This window comes from Pelmatolapia mariae, linkage group LG4 (genome assembly GCF_036321145.2).
Source record: "Pelmatolapia mariae isolate MD_Pm_ZW linkage group LG4, Pm_UMD_F_2, whole genome shotgun sequence".
NCBI classification, from domain to species: domain Eukaryota; kingdom Metazoa; phylum Chordata; class Actinopteri; order Cichliformes; family Cichlidae; genus Pelmatolapia; species Pelmatolapia mariae.
This window is the reverse complement of record NC_086230.1, coordinates 22,725,148-22,752,177: the sequence shown is the minus strand read 5'-3', so window position 1 is coordinate 22,752,177 and position 27,030 is coordinate 22,725,148. Positions and strand designations below refer to the sequence as shown.

Below are 27,030 nucleotides of genomic sequence, written 5' to 3'. Positions count from 1 at the left end.
AGATATCTGCGGCTTATAGCCGGGTGCGGCTTGTATAATCTTTTTTTTTTTAAATTTTTTTAAAAATAGAGCGGATGCGGCTTATTTACAGGTGCGCTCTATTGTCCAGAAAGTACGGTATATGAAATCATTAAGATTGAAACAATAATGCTTAGAAAAAGGCAATATTCACGGTATGAAATATGAATTATATTATGAATTTATAATATTATATTATGAATTATTAATATAAGTAATTTAGTTTCAGTCTACTATAAATAAAAGATGTTTCGCTGAATCTCCTCCTTTTTCAGTTCTGCTTCTCAGTGTCTTTATAAGCTTCAGTATCTCTTCTCTTCTCACTACAGCCCCTCTCATCTTTCAGCTGGACAGTTTCACCACCTACTATCATCATGCTGGGGACCCTCTGTGCTCTCATCTCTGCTCTAACGTGTAAGATGTTTTTCTTATTGATTTTAAAATTTGTATATTTTGAGGTAAATTTTTCACTCATTTTTTTTCTATGTTTCTTGGCAGATGTTGATGCAGTGATAGTGTTGACCCAAACACCTGCTGTCCACACAGTTTCTCCAGGTCAAGAAGTTGTTCTCAACTGCAACATAGAGAGATATGATGGGAATTATGTTAACTGGTATAAACAAGTTCCTGGAGGGGTTCCTCAGAAAGTTTTCACTATTCTGGCAGCTCACTTGAATTTGGAACAGGATTCTCCTCTGATAGATTCAACTCTAAATCCTCATCAAACATTGATTCCTAGTTCATAATTAAACAGGCAGAGACAGGAGACTCTGCAGTGTATTACTGTCAGACATGGGGCAGCTCTGCTAACAGTGGGGTATCACAGGGATTCACACTGTGACAAAACCTCCACACAGATACTTCTGCTTTCGGATGCTCTTTCACAATCTGGTAAAAGACACCTCTAACAAACACACCTTCAAATAGTGTATTATTTGTTTGTTCATTTTTTCTTTTAATATTTATCATTGAAATCATGAACAAAGCAAACAGGGGAAAATCCACGTTATTCAGCCAACATGTACTCATATGCAAAATCATATACAAAAAAGCAGACCGACATTGTATGCATGTATGTATAAGTAATATAAATTTAGACACCAGACTCAACTCTTAAATAGTTATAAACATACATCCAGCAGCATTAAATGTAAGAAAAGAAGAAAATGTGTGATGTGTGACGATAAGGACATTTGCATTTGAACTAAAATTGTTCAAGTAACTGCCTGTAATGATTCAAGTCTCTGATGGAGCTCCTCAGCATGTAGAGAGTTTTTCAATGAGGACAATTCACTTTACTTTGTAACAGGATTCTCCTCAGACCGACTAAATTCAACATCATCATTAGACGTTGATTAAGAGTTAAACGGAGGAGGGTAAGCATTGTACTGCACTGAAACATAGACTCTGTTGAGTAGAACATAACACAATCATGAATACTGAGACAAAAAACAAACAAAACACAACTGAGTGACACTACAGCTTTTATGAATTCTGAATAGTTAACATTTCCAACCATTAATTGTAGAACAAAACACGTGAATACAAAAATGAATTTGAGTGTCTAAAACCAAAATGTTTTAGTAAATGCAAATTAGTCAGTCCTCTAATTGTTGTGTTTAACTCTCAAGATATAGATGAGAGATGCTGGTATTTGTTTTTGTGAATCAGGGGAACTATATCAAAACGCCTGTATCACAGTGATTTCATGTGTGAGAAATATCACAAAACTCATGTGGCTCAAGTTTGCAAACAAAAAAGGAGCCCACACAGTCCTAGTACTAAAATTATTCTCTTTATTTGAACTCTTTGTTCAGTATTCATAAATGGCGTAACATTTTATGAAATGTTCTCCTAATCCTAAAACACTCCAGTTTCATGTGAATTTACAGAGGAGTTCATACATTTCAAGGTTGTTGATTATGTAATTATAACAGTTAACTGTAAGGGTTAGCGGGATTCTGATCTTTTTTTTTGTCCAAACATAAAAACTGATAATGGTAAAAGCATCAGTAATAAACCTGAAGGACATAGCAACCATCCATACATACATCTTCTTCCACTTATTCGGGGCCAGGTCGTGGGGGCAGCAGCCTAAGCAGAAGACCCCACACCTCTTCCAGCTTGTCTGGGGGAACACCAAGGTGTTCTGAGGCAAGCCGAGAGATATGCATATCCTGGGTCTGCCCCGGGGAATCCTCCCAGTCAGACATGCCTGGAACACCCCACCAAGGAGACATAGTAAACAATTTTTCATAATAAAATGCAGTAGCACAATTTTAAGGGAGAGGAGGGAGACATCACAATTACCAATATTTATTAATACAAAAACAGAATTCCCTCCACTGAACATAAATTACCCAAACATTACAAACTATGCAGATTTAACTCCTCCTCCTGTCAGTCTCTCTGAGTTTCTGTCACATATTTAATGGCTCACACCTCCTCTTCGCCTACAGAAGCAGTGCAATCTCTTTCTAAGTCACAGGTCTCAACACACAGTGGCAACATGCTGGTGACTCTCTGTGCTCTCATCACTGCTCTAACATGTATGGAACCTCATTTATACTTCAGATTAGTGGTTATTTGTTGGATTCATATGTGCTTGTGTTTCTCTTGACTCCATGTCTTCTTGTTGTTTGCAGGTGTGAGTGGTGTGACGGTGCTGACACAGAAACCTCCTGTTTTAACAGTGAGCAAAGGAGAGACAGCCACCATGGACTGTAACCTGGGGACTGGTACTGACACAGTCTTTTGGTATAAACAGATTCCAGGTGGAGTTCCTCAGTATGTACTGAGGTTGTCATGACTGGGGCAGCAGCCGTGTGGAGTGTGGAGAAGGAGGACTCGAATGCAGCACTTACTTGAGAAGCAGGGTGATTTATTACAGAAGACAGAACACAAAGTGGGGAAGGCAAAACAGAACTGAGGGTAAACTAAACTGGGAAAACTAAACTATAGAATGGCAAACCTGAAACACGAGAGGAGAACTGCAGGGAGAGCACATAGTGGATGAAGCTGATGCCGACGCGGAGGCTGGACCAGGCGTGGATGAAGCTGATGCCGACGCTGGACCAGGCGTGGATGAAGCTGGTGGCACTGCAAGCGACGGCGCTGCAGGCGATGGCGTGGGAGCCGCAGGTGGTGGCGCTGCTGGCGATGGTGATAGCTGGACGGGCTCCTCGGTCCCCCCAGCAAAAGCAGCAGGCTGAAGCGGTTCCTGAGACCCCTCAGCAGAAGCTGCTGATGACGGCGAAGGCTGGACGGGTTTTCCCCCCAGCGAAAACAGGCTCAAAACCAGTAGGCCCGGGTGCCTCTGGCACACATGAAGAAGGCTGCAGCTGCGCAGAGCACTGACCCTGCTCAGGCAGTGACAGCCGGGTGCAGTCCTTAGCTGGCAACTTGGCCTCCAGGGGTCCAGAGTTAGCTGCGGGTTGTAACCCAGCCTCTGGGGAAGCCCTGGAGTGGGTAACTGTCCCTAACGTTGCCAGCTTTTGAGGAACAGGTCCATTACGAAACAGTTTGTCTCCCTGCTCAGAAACAGCGGCAGACAAACAGTCCTTTAAGGGGTGTATGGGCATAGCTTCCTGTAGAGGGGCGAGTAAAGATCGTGACTGAGCCATTAACTGAACTACTGACTGAGCCATGGACTGAAATATGGGTTGTAGTGATGCTAGTGGTGATGGTAGCTGAGTGGCTGGCTGAAGTGGTGGCAGAACGGGTAATTGTGCTCCTAGGGAGGCTAACGGTTGAGCTACAGAATGGGAAGCTAATGGCTGAGCTACTGACTGGGAAGCTAATGGCTGGACACAAAACTGAGCCGGTGAATGGCGATAAAGTCCAGGCTCGGAAGGAGCGGCAGAGACACAGTCTTTCGGTTTTGTAGAGGGTTTATAGATACCCACTTGGGAAGGGTCCGTTACCACGAAGGTAGGTAAGCTACACATATTGTCTCTCAACCCACTCTGCATAGCCCCAGAAAACAAAGTCAATTAGCTCCTGTGTGGCATCGATAAGATTCTCCCGTAGCTCCTTAGATGGATTAAATGCTGCCGGGTCCATCTTGTGTTCGCGTCGTACTGTCACGACTGGGGCAGCAGCCGTGTGGAGTGTGGAGAAGGAGGACTCGAATGCAGCACTTACTTGAGAAGCAGGGTGATTTATTACAGAAGACAGAACACAAAGTGGGGAAGGCAAAACAGAACTGAGGGTAAACTAAACTGGGAAAACTAAACTATAGAATGGCAAACCTGAAACACGAGAGGAGAACTGCAGGGAGAGCACATAGTGGAGACACGGAGAGGTTCGCGGAGCAACGCAGAAACACAGGGTAACACAGAGGATGAACACAGACGACGCGACAAGGAACACAGGCAGACACACATTATAAATACACAGAGGGAGACTGGGAAATCACACACAGATGGGAGACACAGCTGGACCTGATTAGCCTGACGAGACAAGGGAACACTAACACCAGGGACCAACAGAGGGAGCACCAACCCAGAAACTCAGCATTCAAAACCCCAAAACACAAATAATAATAATAATAATGATAACAACAATAAACTCAAAACACTGGGTCAACGACCCAGGACCATGACAGAGGTTTTATCATAGCTGGGTTCTCCATACTATGGCTCTGGGTTCTCTGCTCCAAAATTCACATCTACTCATCAGTCAACAAAAGATTATCGTTTGATCATCAAAAATGTGGAGGAGGGAGACTCTGCAATCTATTACTGTCAGACATGGGACAGCAATAATGCTGTATCACAGTGATTTACACTGTGACAAAAACCTCCCCACTGATACTTCTGCTTTTTTATGCTCTTTTTTTCACATGCTGACAAAAGACCCATTCAAACTCAGTGTAAACCCACCACCTTCAAATAGTGTGTTTATTGTTATTTTTTATTTTAATGTTCATCAATGAAAACTCAACAAAAAACTACTCCACTACACCTTGTGTCAAAATTTGATTGATGACCCTAGCCTTGACCTTTTGACCCCACCGGAAGTACTCCGGAAGTGTGTAATATGATCCATAAGCGCGACACCTGTTGCGACACCTGTTGTGAGAAAAAAAAAGTTTTTCTTCCTTAGAGGGAGGGGGGTCTGTGGAGGGAGGAGAATAAAAACAGAGAGGGCGGCGCACACTTTTCTATGCACAGACACAAGATGGATCCTTTCATTCTGCAGCCCTGCGTTCCTCTGTACTTGGACGGGGAAGAGATCTGGGGATCAGAGAGGGAGGGGTTCCTGAGACATGAGGGTGACGCAGCTGTTGAGTCAGTGCTGTATAGAGAGACAGAGCGGCAGTTAGTTTTCCACAGACAGCAGTTTGAATTCTGTTTAAATATTATGACAATTTTCTCAGTAAAGAACTATTTCTTTTTTCAATAGCGGCTTTATTTTGCTTTCTTATATTACAAATGCAATAAAATAAAAACCTTTAAGATTATCTGACTAGTAACGGATTGCATATATATATATATATATACACACATATATACATATATATAGTGCCGGGTGGAGGTAAGCTACACCAGCGCTTGTAATGGGAAAAAAAAGAGTGACTTCCTATTGTCTGTAGAGAACCATTTCTTTCAATAGTATTTTATTTTCTTATATTACAGACGCAATGAAAAACCTTTAAGATTATCAGCCTAGCAACAAATTGCATTTTTATAGAGCGGGGTGGAGGCAGGCTACACCATCGCTTGTAATGAAAAGAAGAACTTTCTATCTGCTTGTAACCTACAGACCGCCCACCTCGTATGTGTAAAGTAAGCCTTAGAGGAAAAAAAGCGCTGCGCACATATTCAGAAATCGGCCTTACTTAAACAATTAAAACACCCTCGGATGAGGTATTTTGGTTTTGTGCAGCCACTCCTTCTCAGACCAAAGTAAAGAGTTTTTCTTCATGTTTGAGCTCCTTTTACATCAGGTTTTCTCATTAGCAGAAAACTCTGGATAGAGAGAAACTCTAAAAGAAAACGACCTTATTTTACACACACCAAGGAGGAGTCAACAACCCCTCTAATCGTTATTAGTATTTCTTAATGCTTATAACCTACAGCGCGCCCACCTCGTATGTGTAAAGTAAGCCTTAGTGGAAAAAAAGGTTCAAAATATTATTATTAAAACACCTATATGAGGTATTTTGGTTTTGTGCAGCCACTCCTTCTTAGACCAAAGTAAAGAGTTTTTCTTCATTTTTTGAGCTACTTTTCCAACAGGTTTTCTCAATAGACAGAAACCCTAAAAGAAAACGGCCTTGTTTTAAGCATATCGAGGAGGAGTCAACAACCCATCTAATCGTTATTAGTATTTCTTAATGCCTCCAGCCAAGCAAAGAATTTCATATTGGCCTCAACTCATTGTACATGTAAAATAACCCTTAGTGAAAAAAAGCACAGCGCACATATTGAGAACTTGAATAAGTTCCGTCGGTTCCGGTCAATTACCTCCAAGAGCTCAGGATGCTTCCTCCGTCTCGTACCATAAGCGTATGAGAAAAAAAAACCTATTATTTTGGTAAGAGTGTGTGTGAGAGAGAGAGAGTGAGAGAGAGAGAGCGAATCGAACAAACTTTTCTACAACACGATATACCACTCCGGGTCAGGAGGGGCGATATAGCACGGACCGGTCAGATGACTACGCCGGATGGAAGCATAACCGGAAGCGTGACTTTCCCTTTGACCTTCATCCTGCTCCATGATCAGCCATTAAATCTTTCCTCAATATTGCTGTAATGTAACAACAAAGTTAGTTTTTTAAGATCAGACAGGTCTCAAAACATTCCTTACACACAGTCACTGAATTAGCATCTGCGGCACAAATAAGCTTCAGGGACTGACTTGTTTTTTAGAACCGACCTTTGACACTTGGATGTTGGCTTAATTTTTACACAAAGAGAAATTTGACCCTAATAATAAAAAACACGATTACTGTGGTGAATACTTACCTCAACTTTGATGGGGTTTTTTTCACAGCTATTTATTTAGAAAAAAGTAAACAGGACACAATGCACAGAACATGAATGGGAATTCCTCCTCTCTATACTTAGACGCCTCCCTAACAAATGCCAAGTCATCACCTCCATATTGTGTGTCCCACTTTTCAAGTTTCATTGAAGTGTATCCAAGTGCACAAGATGTAAAGCAATCTATTAGTTTTTTAAGTCCCCGTCCCCGGTCTAACAAGATGCCATTCATTTAGGAGACTAACCATTTTTTGATTTTAAATTGTGCTAACTTCAACGCAGTAATGTTACAAATAAAACATATCAGAACTCATTTTTGTTGGACACAAGAACAACTCAAGCATATTTTTCGGGAGCCGAAACTAGGGCTTACAAGTTTGCCGTGCCCCTGGGGACCAGTGCGAGGTTGTGCGGCGTGGAAGGTCCAGACACTCCCACAGCGCAGACTTTGCTATCCGCACAGAGCGTTTCTGGTGTGTCTCATGCAAAAGAGACAAAACAGCTCCCGGTAAGCCTGCCCTTTATAAATATCTCTTTGATTATTTAAACAGTGTTTAAATTGTGACTCGTTTGTTATCCAAAAACATTTTATCTATGTTACTGATTTAAAATGTACATAGATATCTTTCAAGTTTTTAGCTCAAACAGACTCTTGAGCAAAATACGTAATGACATAACCAGTGTGCACCCTAATGTACATCTGTTAAGTGTATGTTAATCAGTACATGAAGCGTATGTCTCAAAAGAGTCCATCATTTGTGAATTTACAGATTTATTTTTTTAACCGCAGTTTTCACAAACTGTGGATGATGAAATTATTGTAGAAAATGTCTTTAAACTAATCGCTGTTCCTACTTGCTGAGCTACTTCTTTACTATGTGAATAAACAATTTGAACGAGAAAGGATGTAAAGACACATTGAAACAAAAGTAAAAAAATTTGTAATGAAATTTATGTGACCATTCTTCTGAAATCTGACACAGTGAAAATCCAAGAGCTGCTGCAATCCTCTGCATTAATGATCGTTCTGTTTCTCTCCTTCTGTGTGTGTGTGTGTGTGTGTGTGTGTGTGTGCTCACAGAGGGGAGGTCATGGGAGGAGTTCCCTGAGTTGACACGTATGAACCATAAAGTCAGTTTGGACTGAGGAGCAGTTGGTAAACTACATTTAGTGTAGACAAAATTACTTTTTTATCCGATGCATGCACAAGAAATCAAATCTCTGTATCACAACGATTTCGTTAAAGCCTTAGTATTTTATGGGGACAAATTACCATAGATCATTAATAGGGAAGAAAAAAGAAGGATCACATCAGCAATGGGAGACAGAAGTCTTGACACGTGCTTATAACTTAAAACACAAAAAAAACCCAGTTACAGCTGGTAAGATTTATGGTATAAACCAGACTTTCACAGTCTGCATCTTTACAGGGTTCTTTTCTGCTTTTGTTCACTCCTAGTGTGATTAACAAACAACAATCACAAACACAGAGCCCACTAACTATTAGCTGCTTTTCCCCCTAAACAGTCAGTTGACTGAGAGAAATGCAATCCATTATTGTGAACGCTGAAGGAGGTGTGCTCCATAGTCAAACTTATATTTCCTTAACTTACATCCTATGTTCGGTTTAATCCCTTTGATGGAAAATTGGTTAAACCGTTGCTCATCTTATGTCCGAATGACGGCATATAATTCTGATGAAAAGGAAACTGACCCCGTAAGCACTTTGCAGCTGAGTCGAGGGCTCGTGGAAATAAGGTCAAGGAGGTGTCCGGCGTGAGTGCGGCCTGACATTCCATTTGGGACATCTGGCAGACTCATCAGTGTAACTCGGGGTGTGAGCAGCAACTCCTGTATACTGAACATAAGAAAAGTAATGTGTAGTGCTAAACCGAGATTCCAGGGCTCATGCTTATATGGTTCAAAAACAGGCTAGTTTAGCGATCGTTCTGTGTCCTTGACCTTTTTACCAGTTTGAGGAGTTGGTTCTCTGGTCCAGATATTTGGGATGGTTCAAATGCCGAGTCTCTAAATGCAAACAAAAGGATGTTTTCCACGTTATTTCTTAAATGTGTATAAATGAGATTGGATGATGTCCGATAAAAGTAATAAACAATAAATGTAAATCAGTTTGTTTGTTTTTTTTAACTGTGCAGACCCACTCCAGTGAAAGCGGTAAAAAAAAAACTATCATGACTTAAAAGAGATTATGAGCAAAATGCAATACATTTTGGTTTTTGCTACATTAACAACTTTTCCAACTCTGATTCTCTGCAGGACCAACACGGACATCTGTTCAGACTGAAATCCAGTTCAGACGGCACACGCAACATGTTCAAGCATGCACGGAGGCCTTTCAGTAAATATACGAAGATGGTTAAGGCGAGAGATTGCTATTCTGTCTTTTACATCGGTACAAAGGGAGGACTAAATGCCAAAAAAGAGAAAAGTTTTTTAAAAAATGACGCCTTAAAACAGTTCAAGTATCTTTGTGTTTACAGGGAGAAGGGAATAACTGTGGCCGAGGCTCTGAAAAGAGACGGTCGCTTCGTCGATGACCTGGGTTACTTTGAGCTGGTTAACATCGACGACGAACATAAGACTGAGTGCACAGACATAATTGATTGTCTGGACAATAAGAAATTCCAGATATGTTTTCCACAGGGAGCAGATACGGATGTAGCCATCCCAGGGCAGCAGAAACCTCCGCACGCAACAAATAATGCAAAGCGCAGCGGCGGAATGACACCGGTCTTAGATGTAGCACGACAGAACGGATTGAGTCTAACAACGGCAATCAAAGAAACGGGCAGCGGCATTGACCGTAAGGAGGTTTACGATCTACTTTGTCAGCAGTATCCGCGTCTGAAACGATGGATGGAGAGTAGATTCCCCAAAAATTCTTTCCAGGAAGCACTGAAATACAGGAAGGAGAACTTTGGAAAGAGCCGACAGCCTTTTACTGAAATTCGCAGTGTTATGTTGCTGCTCGAACTGAGCGAATCAGTTTGTCTCATAACCGGTTCCTTCATAAAGCAAGGCACAGGCTTTGTGCTATTTGACAACTTTGTCTTGACCAACGCCCACTTATTTGACTACTGGGTTAAATCAAACACACCTAACTGGCGTGAATTTGTAAACGTTACCGTGGTCTTTAACTTTGAAGACCAAGAGTCAGACAGGAACAACCTCAGCGCTAAGGTGTTCATCGGCGACGATAATTTTAGATTATGTCATACTTAAGCTGGAAACAGAGAAAGTGCCGCCGGGGCTCCTTAAGAGATTTGGGCCTGCGCCTTCAGACGGCGAGGCCTGTGTCGTCGGACACCCAGGAGGAGGAGTGAAAAAAATGAGTCCTACGTGGGTCGTGGAGAAAGAGAGGCGAGAGAATAATGACAATTTAGAAGACGGCGAGGAATTTTGCAGTCTTTGTGAAGCCAATCAGCAGATCAAAAACGACCCGTATGAAAATATCTACGTCACCTACAACACTCTCATGTACCACGGCTCTTCCGGCTCCCCGGTTTTTGATGCCGACGGACGAGTGTTTGGTTTGCACAGTGGCGGGTTTTTCTACGGGTTTCCGAACCTTAGCGAGAATGTGATTGAGTGCGCCTTTCCTCTGCTCACTATATTTGAAAACTTTGTGGACAATCTGAAGAAAGATGGGTATGGGGAGGTGTTGGAAAGAGTTGAGGAGGAAGCGAAGGGAAATCCTCACCTAGAAAACGTTATAGCCTCTGTTGTGGGGTCAAAGAAAGGCCAACCTGACGCGTTGTTGCAGGAAGTTGAGAGTAAAACAGATTCTGAGCAGATTGGTGATGGCTGTGTAGAGACAGAATGATCGCAGTAGTTTCTTTGCCTGTTTTGTACAGATGAACTCTTATTTTACAAATTCTTAGTTTTCACTCGTTATTATTACGACAAAGGGTATGGGGCTCTTGACAGCCATTTTCACCATTTTTTGGAAAAAGCAAGGACAATTTGAGTTTCCTTTTTTGTTTTATCGTAGTTATGTTTTTTAGTTTTGACAGACTCAATACATTTAACTTTGTCATAAACTTGTTTCTTTCATGAGCCTTTAAGATTAGCTGAGTGGCCGCATGATTTTTCATTGCTCAACTATTGTATTGAAATCAGTTTTTCTACTTTTTTTGGGTGTGTGACCTCACTCTAGATGCTGAAGACGTTGCAATTATTAACGCTTGTTACGTATGTATTCAAGTAAAGTTTGGGATTTATTAAAGGCTGTTTGGATACAGATTCTGTTTTGAGGCTGCAAGCTTTTTATTTATTTCACATCCCCCCAAAAACACCATTTTTAAAGTTATGTTCTTGCGATGTATTGTTATTTTCTGAAGTAATATACCCAGTCTCATTTCTTCAAGCCACGCCCTCTAATACTCATGTTGTCTCTGGGTATCTACCTCTTAACATATGCTTCAACCATTACTATCTAACCACACTCCCCTAACCCGGCACACTGGTCTGCTCTTAAGCAGGTGATTAAGCTGCTTCCACATCCTGCAAGAAGCAACCGGGACAGGCGACTACTTTTACAAATTCTCTTTTCACATATGTTTAGGTTACCGACAAATGATTAAATGTAAGCAGCTCTACCTTTGACTCTTTTCTGACACAGGAAGGATGGACCTTGTCGCTTCACAAGATGTCATTTTAATCCTACCTAATAAAGAATTCATTTATTAGGTAGGATTAAAATGACATCTTGTGAAGCGACAAGGTCTGTTAATGTTTGTGCTGTTAATACGTGCCTTCTTTAATAAAGTGGCAGTCTTGCGTCATATTATTGGAAGGAACCCATGACCGCCGGCCAAAACTGACAGGGGGGCCAAGGTTGTGATCTCAGTGAAGAGGTAGATACCCAGAGACAACATGAGTATTAGAGGGCGTGGCTTGAAGAAATGAGACTGGGTATATTACTTCAGAAAATCACTGAGATCACAACCTTGGCCCCCCTGTCAGTTTTGGCCGGCGGTCATGGGTTCCTTCCAATAATATGACGCAAGACTGCCACTTTATTAAAGAAGGCACGTATTAACAGCACAAACATTAACAGACCTTGTCGCTTCACAAGATGTCATTTTAATCCTACCTAATAAATGAATTCTTTATTAGGTAGGATTAAAATGACATCTTGTGAAGCGACAAGGTCCATCCTTCCTGTGTCAGAAAAGAGTCAAAGGTAGAGCTGCTTACATTTAATCATTTGTCGGTAACCTAAACATATGTGAAAAGAGAATTTGTAAAAGTAGTCGCCTGTCCCGGTTGCTTCTTGCAGGATGTGGAAGCAGCTTAATCACCTGCTTAAGAGCAGACCAGTGTGCCGGGTTAGGGGAGTGTGGTTAGATAGTAATGGTTGAAGCATATGTTAAGAGGTAGATACCCAGAGACAACATGAGTATTAGAGGGCGTGGCTTGAAGAAATGAGACTGGGTATATTACTTCAGAAAATAACAATACATCGCAAGAACATAACTTTAAAAATGGTGTTTTTGGGGGGATGTGAAATAAATAAAAAGCTTGCAGCCTCAAAACAGAATCTGTATCCAAACAGCCTTTAATAAATCCCAAACTTTACTTGAATACATACGTAACAAGCGTTAATAATTGCAACGTCTTCAGCATCTAGAGTGAGGTCACACACCCAAAAAAAGTAGAAAAACTGATTTCAATACAATAGTTGAGCAATGAAAAATCATGCGGCCACTCAGCTAATCTTAAAGGCTCATGAAAGAAACAAGTTTATGACAAAGTTAAATGTATTGAGTCTGTCAAAACTAAAAAACATAACTACGATAAAACAAAAAAGGAAACTCAAATTGTCCTTGCTTTTTCCAAAAAATGGTGAAAATGGCTGTCAAGAGCCCCATACCCTTTGTCGTAATAATAACGAGTGAAAACTAAGAATTTGTAAAATAAGAGTTCATCTGTACAAAACAGGCAAAGAAACTACTGCGATCATTCTGTCTCTACACAGCCATCACCAATCTGCTCAGAATCTGTTTTACTCTCAACTTCCTGCAACAACGCGTCAGGTTGGCCTTTCTTTGACCCCACAACAGAGGCTATAACGTTTTCTAGGTGAGGATTTCCCTTCGCTTCCTCCTCAACTCTTTCCAACACCTCCCCATACCCATCTTTCTTCAGATTGTCCACAAAGTTTTCAAATATAGTGAGCAGAGGAAAGGCGCACTCAATCACATTCTCGCTAAGGTTCGGAAACCCGTAGAAAAACCCGCCACTGTGCAAACCAAACACTCGTCCGTCGGCATCAAAAACCGGGGAGCCGGAAGAGCCGTGGTACATGAGAGTGTTGTAGGTGACGTAGATATTTTCATACGGGTCGTTTTTGATCTGCTGATTGGCTTCACAAAGACTGCAAAATTCCTCGCCGTCTTCTAAATTGTCATTATTCTCTCGCCTCTCTTTCTCCACGACCCACGTAGGACTCATTTTTTTCACTCCTCCTCCTGGGTGTCCGACGACACAGGCCTCGCCGTCTGAAGGCGCAGGCCCAAATCTCTTAAGGAGCCCCGGCGGCACTTTCTCTGTTTCCAGCTTAAGTATGACATAATCTAAAATTATCGTCGCCGATGAACACCTTAGCGCTGAGGTTGTTCCTGTCTGACTCTTGGTCTTCAAAGTTAAAGACCACGGTAACGTTTACAAATTCACGCCAGTTAGGTGTGTTTGATTTAACCCAGTAGTCAAATAAGTGGGCGTTGGTCAAGACAAAGTTGTCAAATAGCACAAAGCCTGTGCCTTGCTTTATGAAGGAACCGGTTATGAGACAAACTGATTCGCTCAGTTCGAGCAGCAACATAACACTGCGAATTTCAGTAAAAGGCTGTCGGCTCTTTCCAAAGTTCTCCTTCCTGTATTTCAGTGCTTCCTGGAAAGAATTTTTGGGGAATCTACTCTCCATCCATCGTTTCAGACGCGGATACTGCTGACAAAGTAGATCGTAAACCTCCTTACGGTCAATGCCGCTGCCCGTTTCTTTGATTGCCGTTGTTAGACTCAATCCGTTCTGTCGTGCTACATCTAAGACCGGTGTCATTCCGCCGCTGCGCTTTGCATTATTTGTTGCGTGCGGAGGTTTCTGCTGCCCTGGGATGGCTACATCCGTATCTGCTCCCTGTGGAAAACATATCTGGAATTTCTTATTGTCCAGACAATCAATTATGTCTGTGCACTCAGTCTTATGTTCGTCGTCGATGTTAACCAGCTCAAAGTAACCCAGGTCATCGACGAAGCGACCGTCTCTTTTCAGAGCCTCGGCCACAGTTATTCCCTTCTCCCTGTAAACACAAAGATACTTGAACTGTTTTAAGGCGTCATTTTTTAAAAAACTTTTCTCTTTTTTGGCATTTAGTCCTCCCTTTGTACCGATGTAAAAGACAGAATAGCAATCTCTCGCCTTAACCATCTTCGTATATTTACTGAAAGGCCTCCGTGCATGCTTGAACATGTTGCGTGTGCCGTCTGAACTGGATTTCAGTCTGAACAGATGTCCGTGTTGGTCCTGCAGAGAATCAGAGTTGGAAAAGTTGTTAATGTAGCAAAAACCAAAATGTATTGCATTTTGCTCATAATCTCTTTTAAGTCATGATAGTTTTTTTTTTACCGCTTTCACTGGAGTGGGTCTGCACAGTTAAAAAAAACAAACAAACTGATTTACATTTATTGTTTATTACTTTTATCGGACATCATCCAATCTCATTTATACACATTTAAGAAATAACGTGGAAAACATCCTTTTGTTTGCATTTAGAGACTCGGCATTTGAACCATCCCAAATATCTGGACCAGAGAACCAACTCCTCAAACTGGTAAAAAGGTCAAGGACACAGAACGATCGCTAAACTAGCCTGTTTTTGAACCATATAAGCATGAGCCCTGGAATCTCGGTTTAGCACTACACATTACTTTTCTTATGTTCAGTATACAGGAGTTGCTGCTCACACCCCGAGTTACACTGATGAGTCTGCCAGATGTCCCAAATGGAATGTCAGGCCGCACTCACGCCGGACACCTCCTTGACCTTATTTCCACGAGCCCTCGACTCAGCTGCAAAGTGCTTACGGGGTCAGTTTCCTTTTCATCAGAATTATATGCCGTCATTCGGACATAAGATGAGCAACGGTTTAACCAATTTTCCATCAAAGGGATTAAACCGAACATAGGATGTAAGTTAAGGAAATATAAGTTTGACTATGGAGCACACCTCCTTCAGCGTTCACAATAATGGATTGCATTTCTCTCAGTCAACTGACTGTTTAGGGGGAAAAGCAGCTAATAGTTAGTGGGCTCTGTGTTTGTGATTGTTGTTTGTTAATCACACTAGGAGTGAACAAAAGCAGAAAAGAACCCTGTAAAGATGCAGACTGTGAAAGTCTGGTTTATACCATAAATCTTACCAGCTGTAACTGGGTTTTTTTTGTGTTTTAAGTTATAAGCACGTGTCAAGACTTCTGTCTCCCATTGCTGATGTGATCCTTCTTTTTTCTTCCCTATTAATGATCTATGGTAATTTGTCCCCATAAAATACTAAGGCTTTAACGAAATCGTTGTGATACAGAGATTTGATTTCTTGTGCATGCATCGGATAAAAAAGTAATTTTGTCTACACTAAATGTAGTTTACCAACTGCTCCTCAGTCCAAACTGACTTTATGGTTCATACGTGTCAACTCAGGGAACTCCTCCCATGACCTCCCCTCTGTGAGCACACACACACACACAGAAGGAGAGAAACAGAACGATCATTAATGCAGAGGATTGCAGCAGCTCTTGGATTTTCACTGTGTCAGATTTCAGAAGAATGGTCACATAAATTTCATTACAAATTTTTTTACTTTTGTTTCAATGTGTCTTTACATCCTTTCTCGTTCAAATTGTTTATTCACATAGTAAAGAAGTAGCTCAGCAAGTAGGAACAGCGATTAGTTTAAAGACATTTTCTACAATAATTTCATCATCCACAGTTTGTGAAAACTGCGGTTAAAAAAATAAATCTGTAAATTCACAAATGATGGACTCTTTTGAGACATACGCTTCATGTACTGATTAACATACACTTAACAGATGTACATTAGGGTGCACACTGGTTATGTCATTACGTATTTTGCTCAAGAGTCTGTTTGAGCTAAAAACTTGAAAGATATCTATGTACATTTTAAATCAGTAACATAGATAAAATGTTTTTGGATAACAAACGAGTCACAATTTAAACACTGTTTAAATAATCAAAGAGATATTTATAAAGGGCAGGCTTACCGGGAGCTGTTTTGTCTCTTTTGCATGAGACACACCAGAAACGCTCTGTGCGGATAGCAAAGTCTGCGCTGTGGGAGTGTCTGGACCTTCCACGCCGCACAACCTCGCACTGGTCCCCAGGGGCACGGCAAACTTGTAAGCCCTAGTTTCGGCTCCCGAAAAATATGCTTGAGTTGTTCTTGTGTCCAACAAAAATGAGTTCTGATATGTTTTATTTGTAACATTACTGCGTTGAAGTTAGCACAATTTAAAATCAAAAAATGGTTAGTCTCCTAAATGAATGGCATCTTGTTAGACCGGGGACGGGGACTTAAAAAACTAATAGATTGCTTTACATCTTGTGCACTTGGATACACTTCAATGAAACTTGAAAAGTGGGACACACAATATGGAGGTGATGACTTGGCATTTGTTAGGGAGGCGTCTTAGTATAGAGAGGAGGAATTCCCATTCATGTTCTGTGCATTGTGTCCTGTTTACTTTTTTCTAAATAAATAGCTGTGAAAAAAACCCCATCAAAGTTGAGGTAAGTATTCACCACAGTAATCGTGTTTTTTATTATTAAGGTCAAATTTCTCTTTGTGTAAAAATTAAGCCAACATCCAAGTGTCAAAGGTCGGTTCTAAAAAACAAGTCAGTCCCTGAAGCTTATTTGTGCCGCAGATGCTAATTCAGTGACTGTGTGTAAGGAATGTTTTGAGACCTGTCTGATCTTAAAAAACTAACTTTGTTGTTACATTACAGCAATATTGAGGAAAGATTTAATGGCTGATCATGGAGCAGGATGAAGGTCAAAGGGAAAGTCACGCTTCCGGTTATGCTTCCATCCGGCGTAGTCATCTGACCGGTCCGTGCTATATCGCCCCTCCTGACCCGGAGTGGTATATCGTGTTGTAGAAAAGTTTGTTCGATTCGCTCTCTCTCTCTCACTCTCTCTCTCACTCTCTCTCTCTCACACACACTCTTACCAAAATAATAGGTTTTTTTTTCTCATACGCTTATGGTACGAGACGGAGGAAGCATCCTGAGCTCTTGGAGGTAATTGACCGGAACCGACGGAACTTATTCAAGTTCTCAATATGTGCGCTGTGCTTTTTTTCACGAAGGGTTATTTTACATGTACAATGAGTTGAGGCCAATATGAAATTCTTTGCTTGGCTGGAGGCATTAAGAAATACTAATAACGATTAGATGGGTTGTTGACTCCTCCTCGATATGCTTAAAACAAGGCCGTTTTCTTTTAGGGTTTCTGTCTATTGAGAAAACCTGTTGGAAAAGTAGCTCAAAAAATGAAGAAAAACTCTTTACTTTGGTCTGAGAAGGAGTGGCTGCACAAAACCAAAATACCTCATATAGGTGTTTTAATAATAATATTTTGAACCTTTTTTTCCACTAAGGCTTACTTTACACATACGAGGTGGGCGCGCTGTAGGTTATAAGCATTAAGAAATACTAATAACGATTAGAGGGGTTGTTGACTCCTCCTTGGTGTGTGTAAAATAAGGTTGTTTTCTTTTAGAGTTTCTCTCTATCCAGAGTTTTCTGCTAGTTTTCACACCACCTTCTCCCACCACTACTCTTCATATTCATGAAGCAGATGTGAGGAAGCAGTTTAAGAGTCTGAATGCTCGAAAAGCTCCTGGCCCAGACGGTGTGTCTCCTGCCACCCTCAGACACTGTGCAAACGAGCTGGCCCCAGTGTTTTCTGGCATTTTCAACTCCTCACTGCAGGCATGTCATGTGCCTGCCTGCTTCAAGTCCTCCACCATAATCCCTGTCCCCAAGAAACCAAGGATCACTGGACTAAATGACTACAGACCTGTGGCTGTGACATCTGTGGTCATGAAGTCATTTGAGCACCTGGTTCTCTCCTACCTCAAGACCCTCACGGCCCCCCTCCTGGACCCCCTGCAGTTTGCATACAGAGCCAACAGGTCTGTAGACGACGCTATCAACATGGCTCTACACTTCATCCTGCAGCATCTGGACTCCCCAGGAACCTACGCCACGATCCTGTTTGTGGACTTCAGCTCTGCCTTCAACACCATCCTTCCAGACCATCTCCAAGGCAAGCTTTCCCAGATGAATGTGCCTGATCCCATCTGCCGGTGGATCACTGACTTCCTGACGGACAGGAAGCAGCATGTGAGGCTGGGAAAGAATGTCTCGGACTCCCGGACCATCAGCACCGGCTCCCCTCAGGGCTGTGTTCTTTCTCCTCTGCTCTTGTCCCTGTACACCAACTGCTGCACCTCCACCCACCAGTCTGTCAAGCTAATCAAGTTTGCAGATGACACCACCGTTATTGGACTCATCTCGGACGGGGATGAGTCTGCCTACAGAAGGGAGGTTGAACGTCTGGTGTCCTGGTGCAGCCACAACAACCTGGTGCTGAATGCCCAGAAGACAGTGGAGATGATTGTGGACTTCAGGAAGCACACAGCCCCACTCCCCCCCATCATCCTGACTGACACCCTCATCACCTCTGTGGACTCATTCCGCTTCCTGGGTACCACCATCACCCAGGACCTGAAGTGGGAGCCCACCATCACCTCCATCATAAAGAAAGCCCAGCAGAGGATGTACTTCCTGAGGCAGCTGAAGAAATTCAACCTGCCAACACGGACGATGATGCAATTCTACACCGCAATCATCGAGTCCATCCTCACCTCCTCCATCACCGTGTGGTACGCTGGAGCCACTATCAGGGACAAACAGAGACTGCAGCGTGTTGTGCGCTCTGCTGAGAAGGTGATTGGCTGCAAACTCCCATCTCTGCAAGACCTGTACACCTCCAGGACACTGGGGCGTGCAGCTCGGATCACAGCTGACCCTACTCACCCTGGACACAGTCTGTTTGACCTGCTCCCCTCAGGCAGGAGGCTCCGGTCCATTCGCACCAGAACCTCTCGCCACAAGAACAGTTTCTTCCCCTCTGCTGTTGGACTCATGAACAATAACCATATGACTGTTCCCACCACTAACACATGACCCTACACTGTGTTCACTGCATCATTCCATGTTCGGCACTGATCACCACCTGCACTCATGTACATATCTATCCTCTTAGCACTTTTAATTCTTATTTTTATGTCTATTTAAGAGTTGTATAACAGTATGTTTGCACTAAGTACCGCAGCAATTTCCTAATGTTGTAAACCTGCTCAACATTTGGCAATAAAACCCTTTCTGATTCTGATTCTGATTCTAATGAGAAAACCTGATGTAAAAGGAGCTCAAACATGAAGAAAAACTCTTTACTTTGGTCTGAGGAGTGGCTGCACAAAACCAAAATACCTCATCCGAGGGTGTTTTAATTGTTTAAGTAAGGCCGATTTCTGAATATGTGCGCAGCGCTTTTTTTCCTCTAAGGCTTACTTTACACATACGAGGTGGGCAGTCTGTAGGTTACAAGCAGATAGAAAGTTCTTCTTTTCATTACAAGCGATGGTGTAGCCTGCCTCCACCCCGCTCTATAAAAATGCAATTTGTTGCTAGGCTGATAATCTTAAAGGTTTTTCATTGCGTCTGTAATATAAGAAAATAAAATACTATTGAAAGAAATGGTTCTCTACAGGCAATAGGAAGTCACTCTTTTTTTTCCCATTACAAGCGCTGGTGTAGCTTACCTCCACCCGGCACTATATATATGTATATATGTGTGTATATATATATATATATATATATATATATATATATATATGCAATCCGTTACTAGTCAGATAATCTTAAAGGTTTTTATTTTATTGCATTTGTAATATAAGAAAGCAAAATAAAGCCGCTATTGAAAAAAGAAATAGTTCTTTACTGAGAAAATTGTCATAATATTTAAACAGAATTCAAACTGCTGTCTGTGGAAAACTAACTGCCGCTCTGTCTCTCTATACAGCACTGACTCAACAGCTGCGTCACCCTCATGTCTCAGGAACCCCTCCCTCTCTGATCCCCAGATCTCTTCCCCGTCCAAGTACAGAGGAACGCAGGGCTGCAGAATGAAAGGATCCATCTTGTGTCTGTGCATAGAAAAGTGTGCGCCGCCCTCTCTGTTTTTATTCTCCTCCCTCCACAGACCCCCCTCCCTCTAAGGAAGAAAAACTTTTTTTTCTCACAACAGGTGTCGCAACAGGTGTCGCGCTTATGGATCATATTACACACTTCCGGAGTACTTCCGGTGGGGTCAAAAGGTCAAGGCTAGGGTCATCAATCAAATTTTGACACAAGGTGTAGTGGAGTAGTTTTTTCTCAACAACTTCAGACAGTCTGCTAATAAATACCGAATTACTTTTTTTAATATATTTTAACATTCATCACTGAAAGTATAAAATATCGAGGAATATGACGACCACCAACAACACAAATTGCCATATATATGAACACGATTATGTGCATTTTAAATTATGTGCATCTAACTCAATTAAACCAATTATGTGTGCATTTTTAAATAACAGCAATTTGACAAATGGTTTCCTAAAACTCTGATAACTGTCACATTCTAGCTGCAGTAAATGACATTAATCAACCTGAATGGATACTGATAAAGTCACACAATGAAGTTTAAAAATGTTTCACATGAAATAAAAATGCAGCTAAATTGCATTTTATCTGTTGCTTCTCTTCTCACTACAATCGCTTTCATGTCTCAGCTGAATATTAAAGGATGTTTACACCTCACACTGACAACATGCTGGAGACTGTCTGCTCTCTCATCACTTCTCTAAAGTGTAAGACGTTCTTCTCATCTGTTTCATAGCCCATCTTTTTGGAGAAAGACATTTGACACATGTTCTTTCTGTGTTTGTTGGCACATGTTAATGCAGCGTAAGTGTTTATCCAGATACCTGCTGTCCACAAGGTTTCTCCAGGTCAAGAAAGTGTTCTCAGCTGCAACATGGTTCAATTATGTTAGATGGTCTAAACAATTTCTTGGAGGGGTTCCTCCATTCCATTTCATTCTGGCAGCTCACTTGGCTTTGGAACAGGTTTTCTGTCCCCAGACATGGGATGTAACCAAGTACAAATACTTACTGTACTTAAGTACAAAGTTTTCAACTAGCTGTTCTCAACTGCAACATTGAGAGAGATAATAGGAATTATATTAGCTGTATAAACAAGTTCCTGGAGACGATCATCTGTATATTCCAAGATTTCTCTATTCTGACAGCTCAACCAGCTTTGAAACAAGATTCTCCTCAGAACGATTCAACTCTACGTCCTCATCAAACATTAATTATCATTTAACTATCAAATTAGCAGAAATAGAAGACACTGTACATATCACAGTTGTTCACAATGTGTCAGAAACCTCTTGAGCAGTACATATGCTTTCTTAGACTCATTCACTTGAGTATAGTCCAATCAAGAAAATGCAGAGTAACGTACAACCTCCAGATGATGTCTTATTAAACACTGGATTGCTCATTTTTTAAAATTCTTTTTTTTTTTTTTTTTATCATTAACCTGCTCAAATACAACATTAAAAAAGCTGAAAGCTTTTATGTCACCTGGTACAAACAGGTTCCTGGTTCTTCTTCTCATTTCTGAGATTTCATCATTCTCACAGGTCAACTGCCTTTTCAGCAGGATTCTCCTCAGACACATTAATATCTAAATCCTGACCAAACACTGATTTCAAGTCTATTATCAATCATACAGAGACAGGAGACTCTGCAGTGAGTTCCTGTCTAAGTTTCTGTCAGGCATGGGAAGACTCTTCCAACAAACCACCATCATAGTGAAGCAGACTGTGGCCAAAATCTTACTGAGAAACAGTACAGCTCTGATTCATACTGGCCAATAATGAGGACTTTATTAAGTCTTACACAAAACAAGTGACATGAAGGAATAAACATGACTACACAGAGAGAGACACAGTTATAAAATACAAACAGATGAAATGAATGCGATGTTGACAGTGAAAGTTGGTCTCTACAGGATGTTTCAGTTCCTCTCCCCTCATCAGTGACAGTCAGGAGGTTTTTGTACAGCCATGTATACAAACTGAATCACTGTGGTATTCGGACAAGGCACCAAGCTGATTGTGACAAGTAAGTACTTTTTAACTGATCATAAAACAAGAGAGATTTAGCAAAAATCTGCTGATGACTACTTAGTTCAATATGTTTCTTGTTCAGCATCATTTTTACGATTTTGTACAATCTGAAATAGTTTCAGGTTGTCTCATATACAGGAGACATGAATTACCTTTGTTTAAAAAATGTGAAATGGTGTCAAACCAGTTCTCTGAAAATGGTGTGAAATATTTTGGTTTTCCGTTCTTATTGCTTTTAATTTATGTTTAGGTTGGCATTTCAAAAACATACATAGGCCCGTTTTCTCTTTCTTCAATAGTAGTTAACAGTTTTACTAAAGTTCAAAATTACTTTGAAGTGATTAGAACCTGGCTGTACACTTTTCTTTGACATGAAAGAAAATTACCCACATTAGCTGACATGTTGTGCAGAAACCTGTAGAATTAAATCAAAGACATCTTACATGGAAAGTTAAACAGTAACTAATCATATTTCATTTGGTAAAAATATAAAAAGAAATTCAAATGATATGTTGGATCCATATATTTTGGTATTGTACATTAGTTTTGTTTTCTTCTAACTTCATAACAAATGTTATGTTTATTTCATATTGACTCTTCTTGATTTCTTCTGGTTTTATGACTTAATTTCCAATTTTCTTCTTTCCTTTTATTTATCTTTTTTTGTTTTCTGAACATCTTTCATGTATTTTCAGGCTCCAGCCTCCCTCCTCCTGTCCTGACAGTCTTCCCTCCGTCCAGTGCTGAGCTCCAGTCCAACACAGCTTCTCTGGTCTGTCTGTCCAGTCAGTCTGTGCCTTTTGCAGATGTGAGCTGGTTGGCTGGTGGGAGTCCAGTGAGCAGTGGGATCTCTACCACCACTGCTGTTCAGAGACCAGACCAGACTTACCAAATCAGCAGCTCTCTGACCATCCAGACATCAGACTGGAACATGGATAAGGTTTATACATGTAAAGTGTCTTTGGGCTCACAGACTTCAGAGAAAACCATCAAGAAGTCAGAATGTCCCACTGAATAGTCGAGGACCAGAATGTGCATTTAAAATCTGCTTCTTTACTGCTTGTGCTGTTTGCTCATTACAGTCTTTACATGTTAGAAATCAGAATAAAGCAAAAGGTTTAAGTCATGTGTTAATTTGCTGGTTTTTAACGAGTACTTTCAGGAATTCATGTTTTGCATTAAATTAATAAAAGCATTGATTTAAAACAAATGTTTTTCTTGTCAGTAAATAAGAAATTGTGTCACTGTTTTGTTAGTAAAATAAATTTAATATGACTGAAATGAAGTGTTACATTTTAGAGAAGGGCACATAGAGGGGAAAAAAAACTCATAAGCACACCATTTTTAATTGTGTTGCTCCCATAGTTAAAACATAAGTGTATTTTGAAATGCACACTATGTAATATTTGAACACTAGAGAGCATCATTTAACAATTCTTCCTGAATAAGAGAGAGGGCAAGTGCCAAATGTTTAAAATGTTGGTTGTAAACTTGCAAATGAATCTTCACTCTCGGTTAGTGAAGCATCACCTCTCTGCTCTTCTGTTTCTTCATGCCCAGGATGCACCTGCAGGTCTTAGTAACTCATTTACAACCTCATGCAAAGAAAGTATCAGCTCTCTGTAAAAAAAAAAAAAAAGTAACATTTACTGGAAATATTTCAGTTCACATCATTTGTTTATTTAGAAACAGTTAGCCGAATCCTGTTCAATTTTTGCCCAAACATAACTTATTTACTGATAAGAAGCACTAAGAAGAGTCCAGTTATCAAACCAAACCTTTCTGCATATTTCTGTTGTCATTTGTTGTTTTGCATTGAACGTTAAAACCATTATGTATAACAAGTAGGTAAGTCTGTCTCATTCAGGATGTAACTTTTTTACAAACAGTATTTTTATTTTTTAGTTACCTATAAACCGTATTCTTCATTTTCTGGACACATTAACTTTAATATAAGCAAATATCTATAGATATCTAGCAAGACATCTACAGTGATTTTGCTACCTATTTCCTTTCTTAGAGGTAGACATGTATCGTCCCAAAATATTTGAACTGTATTGCATCTCCAGCGTTTTTGTGAGTGGGTGTCATTCATGTGACCACATTATCTCCTGCTGCTGTGACTCACATTACGTTTAAGGTGTAATAAAGACACAAATTCAATTTTTTCCAAACAAATTCTCTCCAGTCTTTTGAGCTTGTGTGTCACCCACATAGAAGATAAATTCTCCTTTGTTATTTGTATGTCTAGTTCATTTTTGTTTTAATGTAGGTATTATTCCCTTTGTGCTTCTGGAGGCCTTGATATATGTTTCCAATTATTCTGTTTATATGTTTCAATCTTAATATATACACACTATGATGCTAATAAAGAAATAAATGAAGAAAAAGAAAAAAAGAAAAACAATATTATGATGATGTAATAGGGAGAAAGGAGGAGACACAGCTCCTCCTCCTGATACTTGTATTAAATGGCTCCTCCAGCGACTTTTCTCGAAATCAGTTCTTAGTTCACGTCAACATCATGCTGGTGACTCTCTGTGCTCTCATCACTGCTCTAACATGTAAACACTTTGACTTATATTGCACACATATATATTAATGTCAGTGTGTTTGTCTTGACTCTGTGTCTTCATGTTGTTTGCAGGTGTGAGTGGTGTGACGGTGCTGACACAGAAACCTCCTGTTGTGTCAGTGAGGAAAGGAGAGACAGCCACCATGGACTGTAACCTGGGGACTGTTACTAACTATCCTGCTTATTGGTATAAACAGATTCCAGGAGGAGTTCCTCAGCATGTAGTGAGGTTTCGTCATGACTGGAGTTCTCCAAGCTATGGTTCTGGATTCTCTTCCCCAAAATTCACATGTTCTCATCAGTCAACAACAGATTATCGTTTGATCATTAAAAATGTGGAGGAGGAAGACTCTGCAGTCTATTACTGTAAGACGTGGGACAGCTCTGTTAATGAGTACGCATCACAGTGATTTACACTGTGACAAAAACCTCCTCACTATTACTTCTGCTTTTTGGGCACAAACTCAGTGCACCAAAGGCACAAAATTAGTTCTTAAATATTGCTCTGTTAAATTTACTCATTGTATTTTTTTCCATTCCCACTTTCAATTTAAATAAACAAAGCACCAAAATATACACAAATTATTCACACATAAAACCTCACATCATCAGTTTTTAATATTATTGTACTGTAAAATATGTTTGATCAAAAACATTCTCAGCATATTAACTGGTTAATCTGATTTCAAGCCACAGTAAGAAAAAAAAATGAGACCACACAAATCCTCTTTATATTACAGTTCAATAATTTCACTAATTCATGCTTCACTAAAATTAAGTCAAAATAAAACAAGACTGCATCAAATTCACATCAGGTACTCTAGTTGCAGAGAATTTTTTATTTTGAATCAGCTTTAGTGTTGGAGTGATTTTGTTAAAAGTTGTCATTGTTGTGTTTAAAATTTTAAACCTTGCCTTAAACTGCAAGCATGATTCCATTTAAGATTCTGGTTTCCTTATTTAGTAATGAATGTTTACTTCCTGTCGTTTATGGGCTCACCTGTGCCTTGTATATGGTGGACCATTACAGGGGGTTAAGCCATATACGGGGTGAGGGGAGATGACTCTTTTATGACTAGGGCTGTTGTTAAACGGTTGTAAACATATATTGTGTAGCAGGAAGTCATGTATACAGAGACACATACACACACACATGCACGCACACATTCACTCACATGCTCGCACATGCATACACACACACACACACACACACACACACACACACACACAGTGCTTTTGTGACACACTATATGGGTTTTACAATTGGGTGTTGTGTGTTCACTGAATACAAGGCTGCGAGGGGAGTTTGGACTTGGCTACAGGCGTGCTTGTGTAAGTTCTGTGAGTGCAACCTCCCCTTGCAATTAAACCGTACGAGTGGCTCGTGTTCTGTTTGTAGTCTCTCGTGGTCTGATTCCAGCAGGGTCGTGTGTTTAGACCCAACATTTAGTTCAACAGAAGCATGTTCATGAGGTAAAAAGAGAATGTAAACATATACAGATCAGTGAATTTCTCTAAGTTTATTTATTTCTATCATTTTTTTCCTACTATCAAGATGTCAGAATGTCCCAATGAATAATTGAGGACCAGAATGTGCATTTAGAATATGCCTCTTTACTGCTTGTGCTGTTTGCTCATTGCAAAGTTTACATGTTAGAAATCAGAATAAAACAAAATGTTTAAGTCATGTGTTTATTTGCAGATATTCAAAGGAACTGATATTTTTGCATTCACTCAAAAGCATTGGATATACAACATTTGTCTTCATTCTCAGTGAACAAGAATACATTTTCAAAGTAGCCACTAACTTAAATTTAGAATGACAAACCTGAAATTGTTACATTTTAGTGAGGTGAAGATAGGAGAACATAATCAACGTGTAACCACATTTGTGAAATGTCCACTCTAATCTAACTTTGTTAAATAAATACAAATAAATACGTAAATAAATAAATACAATGCTCTGAAAATTCATGCTGTTCCGTATTTGTAGAATGGCAAGTAACATTACACAATTCTGAAAAACCTCCTTATAGTGTATATAAAACATCACAAACTCTGCAACATTATGTATATGTCCTTTCTATAAAATGCATTA

At 40.4% G+C, this 27,030-nt stretch overlaps 3 protein-coding genes and 1 gene segment (V, D, J or C); 3 read left to right on the top strand and 1 right to left on the bottom strand.

Moving 5' to 3' along the window:
• Positions 1-23,516, top strand: part of LOC134626275 (immunoglobulin lambda-1 light chain-like) — a 42,590-nt gene extending 19,074 nt beyond the window's left edge. Inside the window, exons 3-4 of the mRNA XM_063471938.1 lie at positions 22,315-22,352; positions 23,053-23,516. Coding sequence (XP_063328008.1) covers positions 22,315-22,352; positions 23,053-23,375 — 361 coding nt within the window. The 3' untranslated portion in view covers positions 23,376-23,516. The remainder of the gene's footprint in view (positions 1-22,314; positions 22,353-23,052) is intronic.
• Positions 9,380-10,850, top strand: LOC135932899 (serine protease FAM111A-like). Its single transcript, XM_065470630.1, has 2 exons — positions 9,380-10,207; positions 10,251-10,850. The coding sequence occupies exons 1-2, from the start codon at positions 9,380-9,382 to the stop codon at positions 10,848-10,850; spliced, it is 1,428 nt and encodes a 475-aa protein (XP_065326702.1).
• Positions 12,989-14,459, bottom strand: LOC135932897 (serine protease FAM111A-like). Its single transcript, XM_065470628.1, has 2 exons — positions 13,632-14,459; positions 12,989-13,588 (listed from the first exon to the last, which is right to left on the bottom strand). Exons 1-2 carry the CDS (start codon positions 14,457-14,459, stop codon positions 12,989-12,991), a joined length of 1,428 nt encoding a protein of 475 aa, XP_065326700.1.
• Positions 23,517-25,007: 1,491 nt separating the features above from the next.
• Positions 25,008-27,030, top strand: part of LOC134626273 (immunoglobulin lambda constant 6-like) — a 33,620-nt gene continuing 31,597 nt past the window's right edge. The window contains 1 exon segment of the C gene segment in view: positions 25,008-25,334. Coding sequence covers positions 25,076-25,334 — 259 coding nt within the window.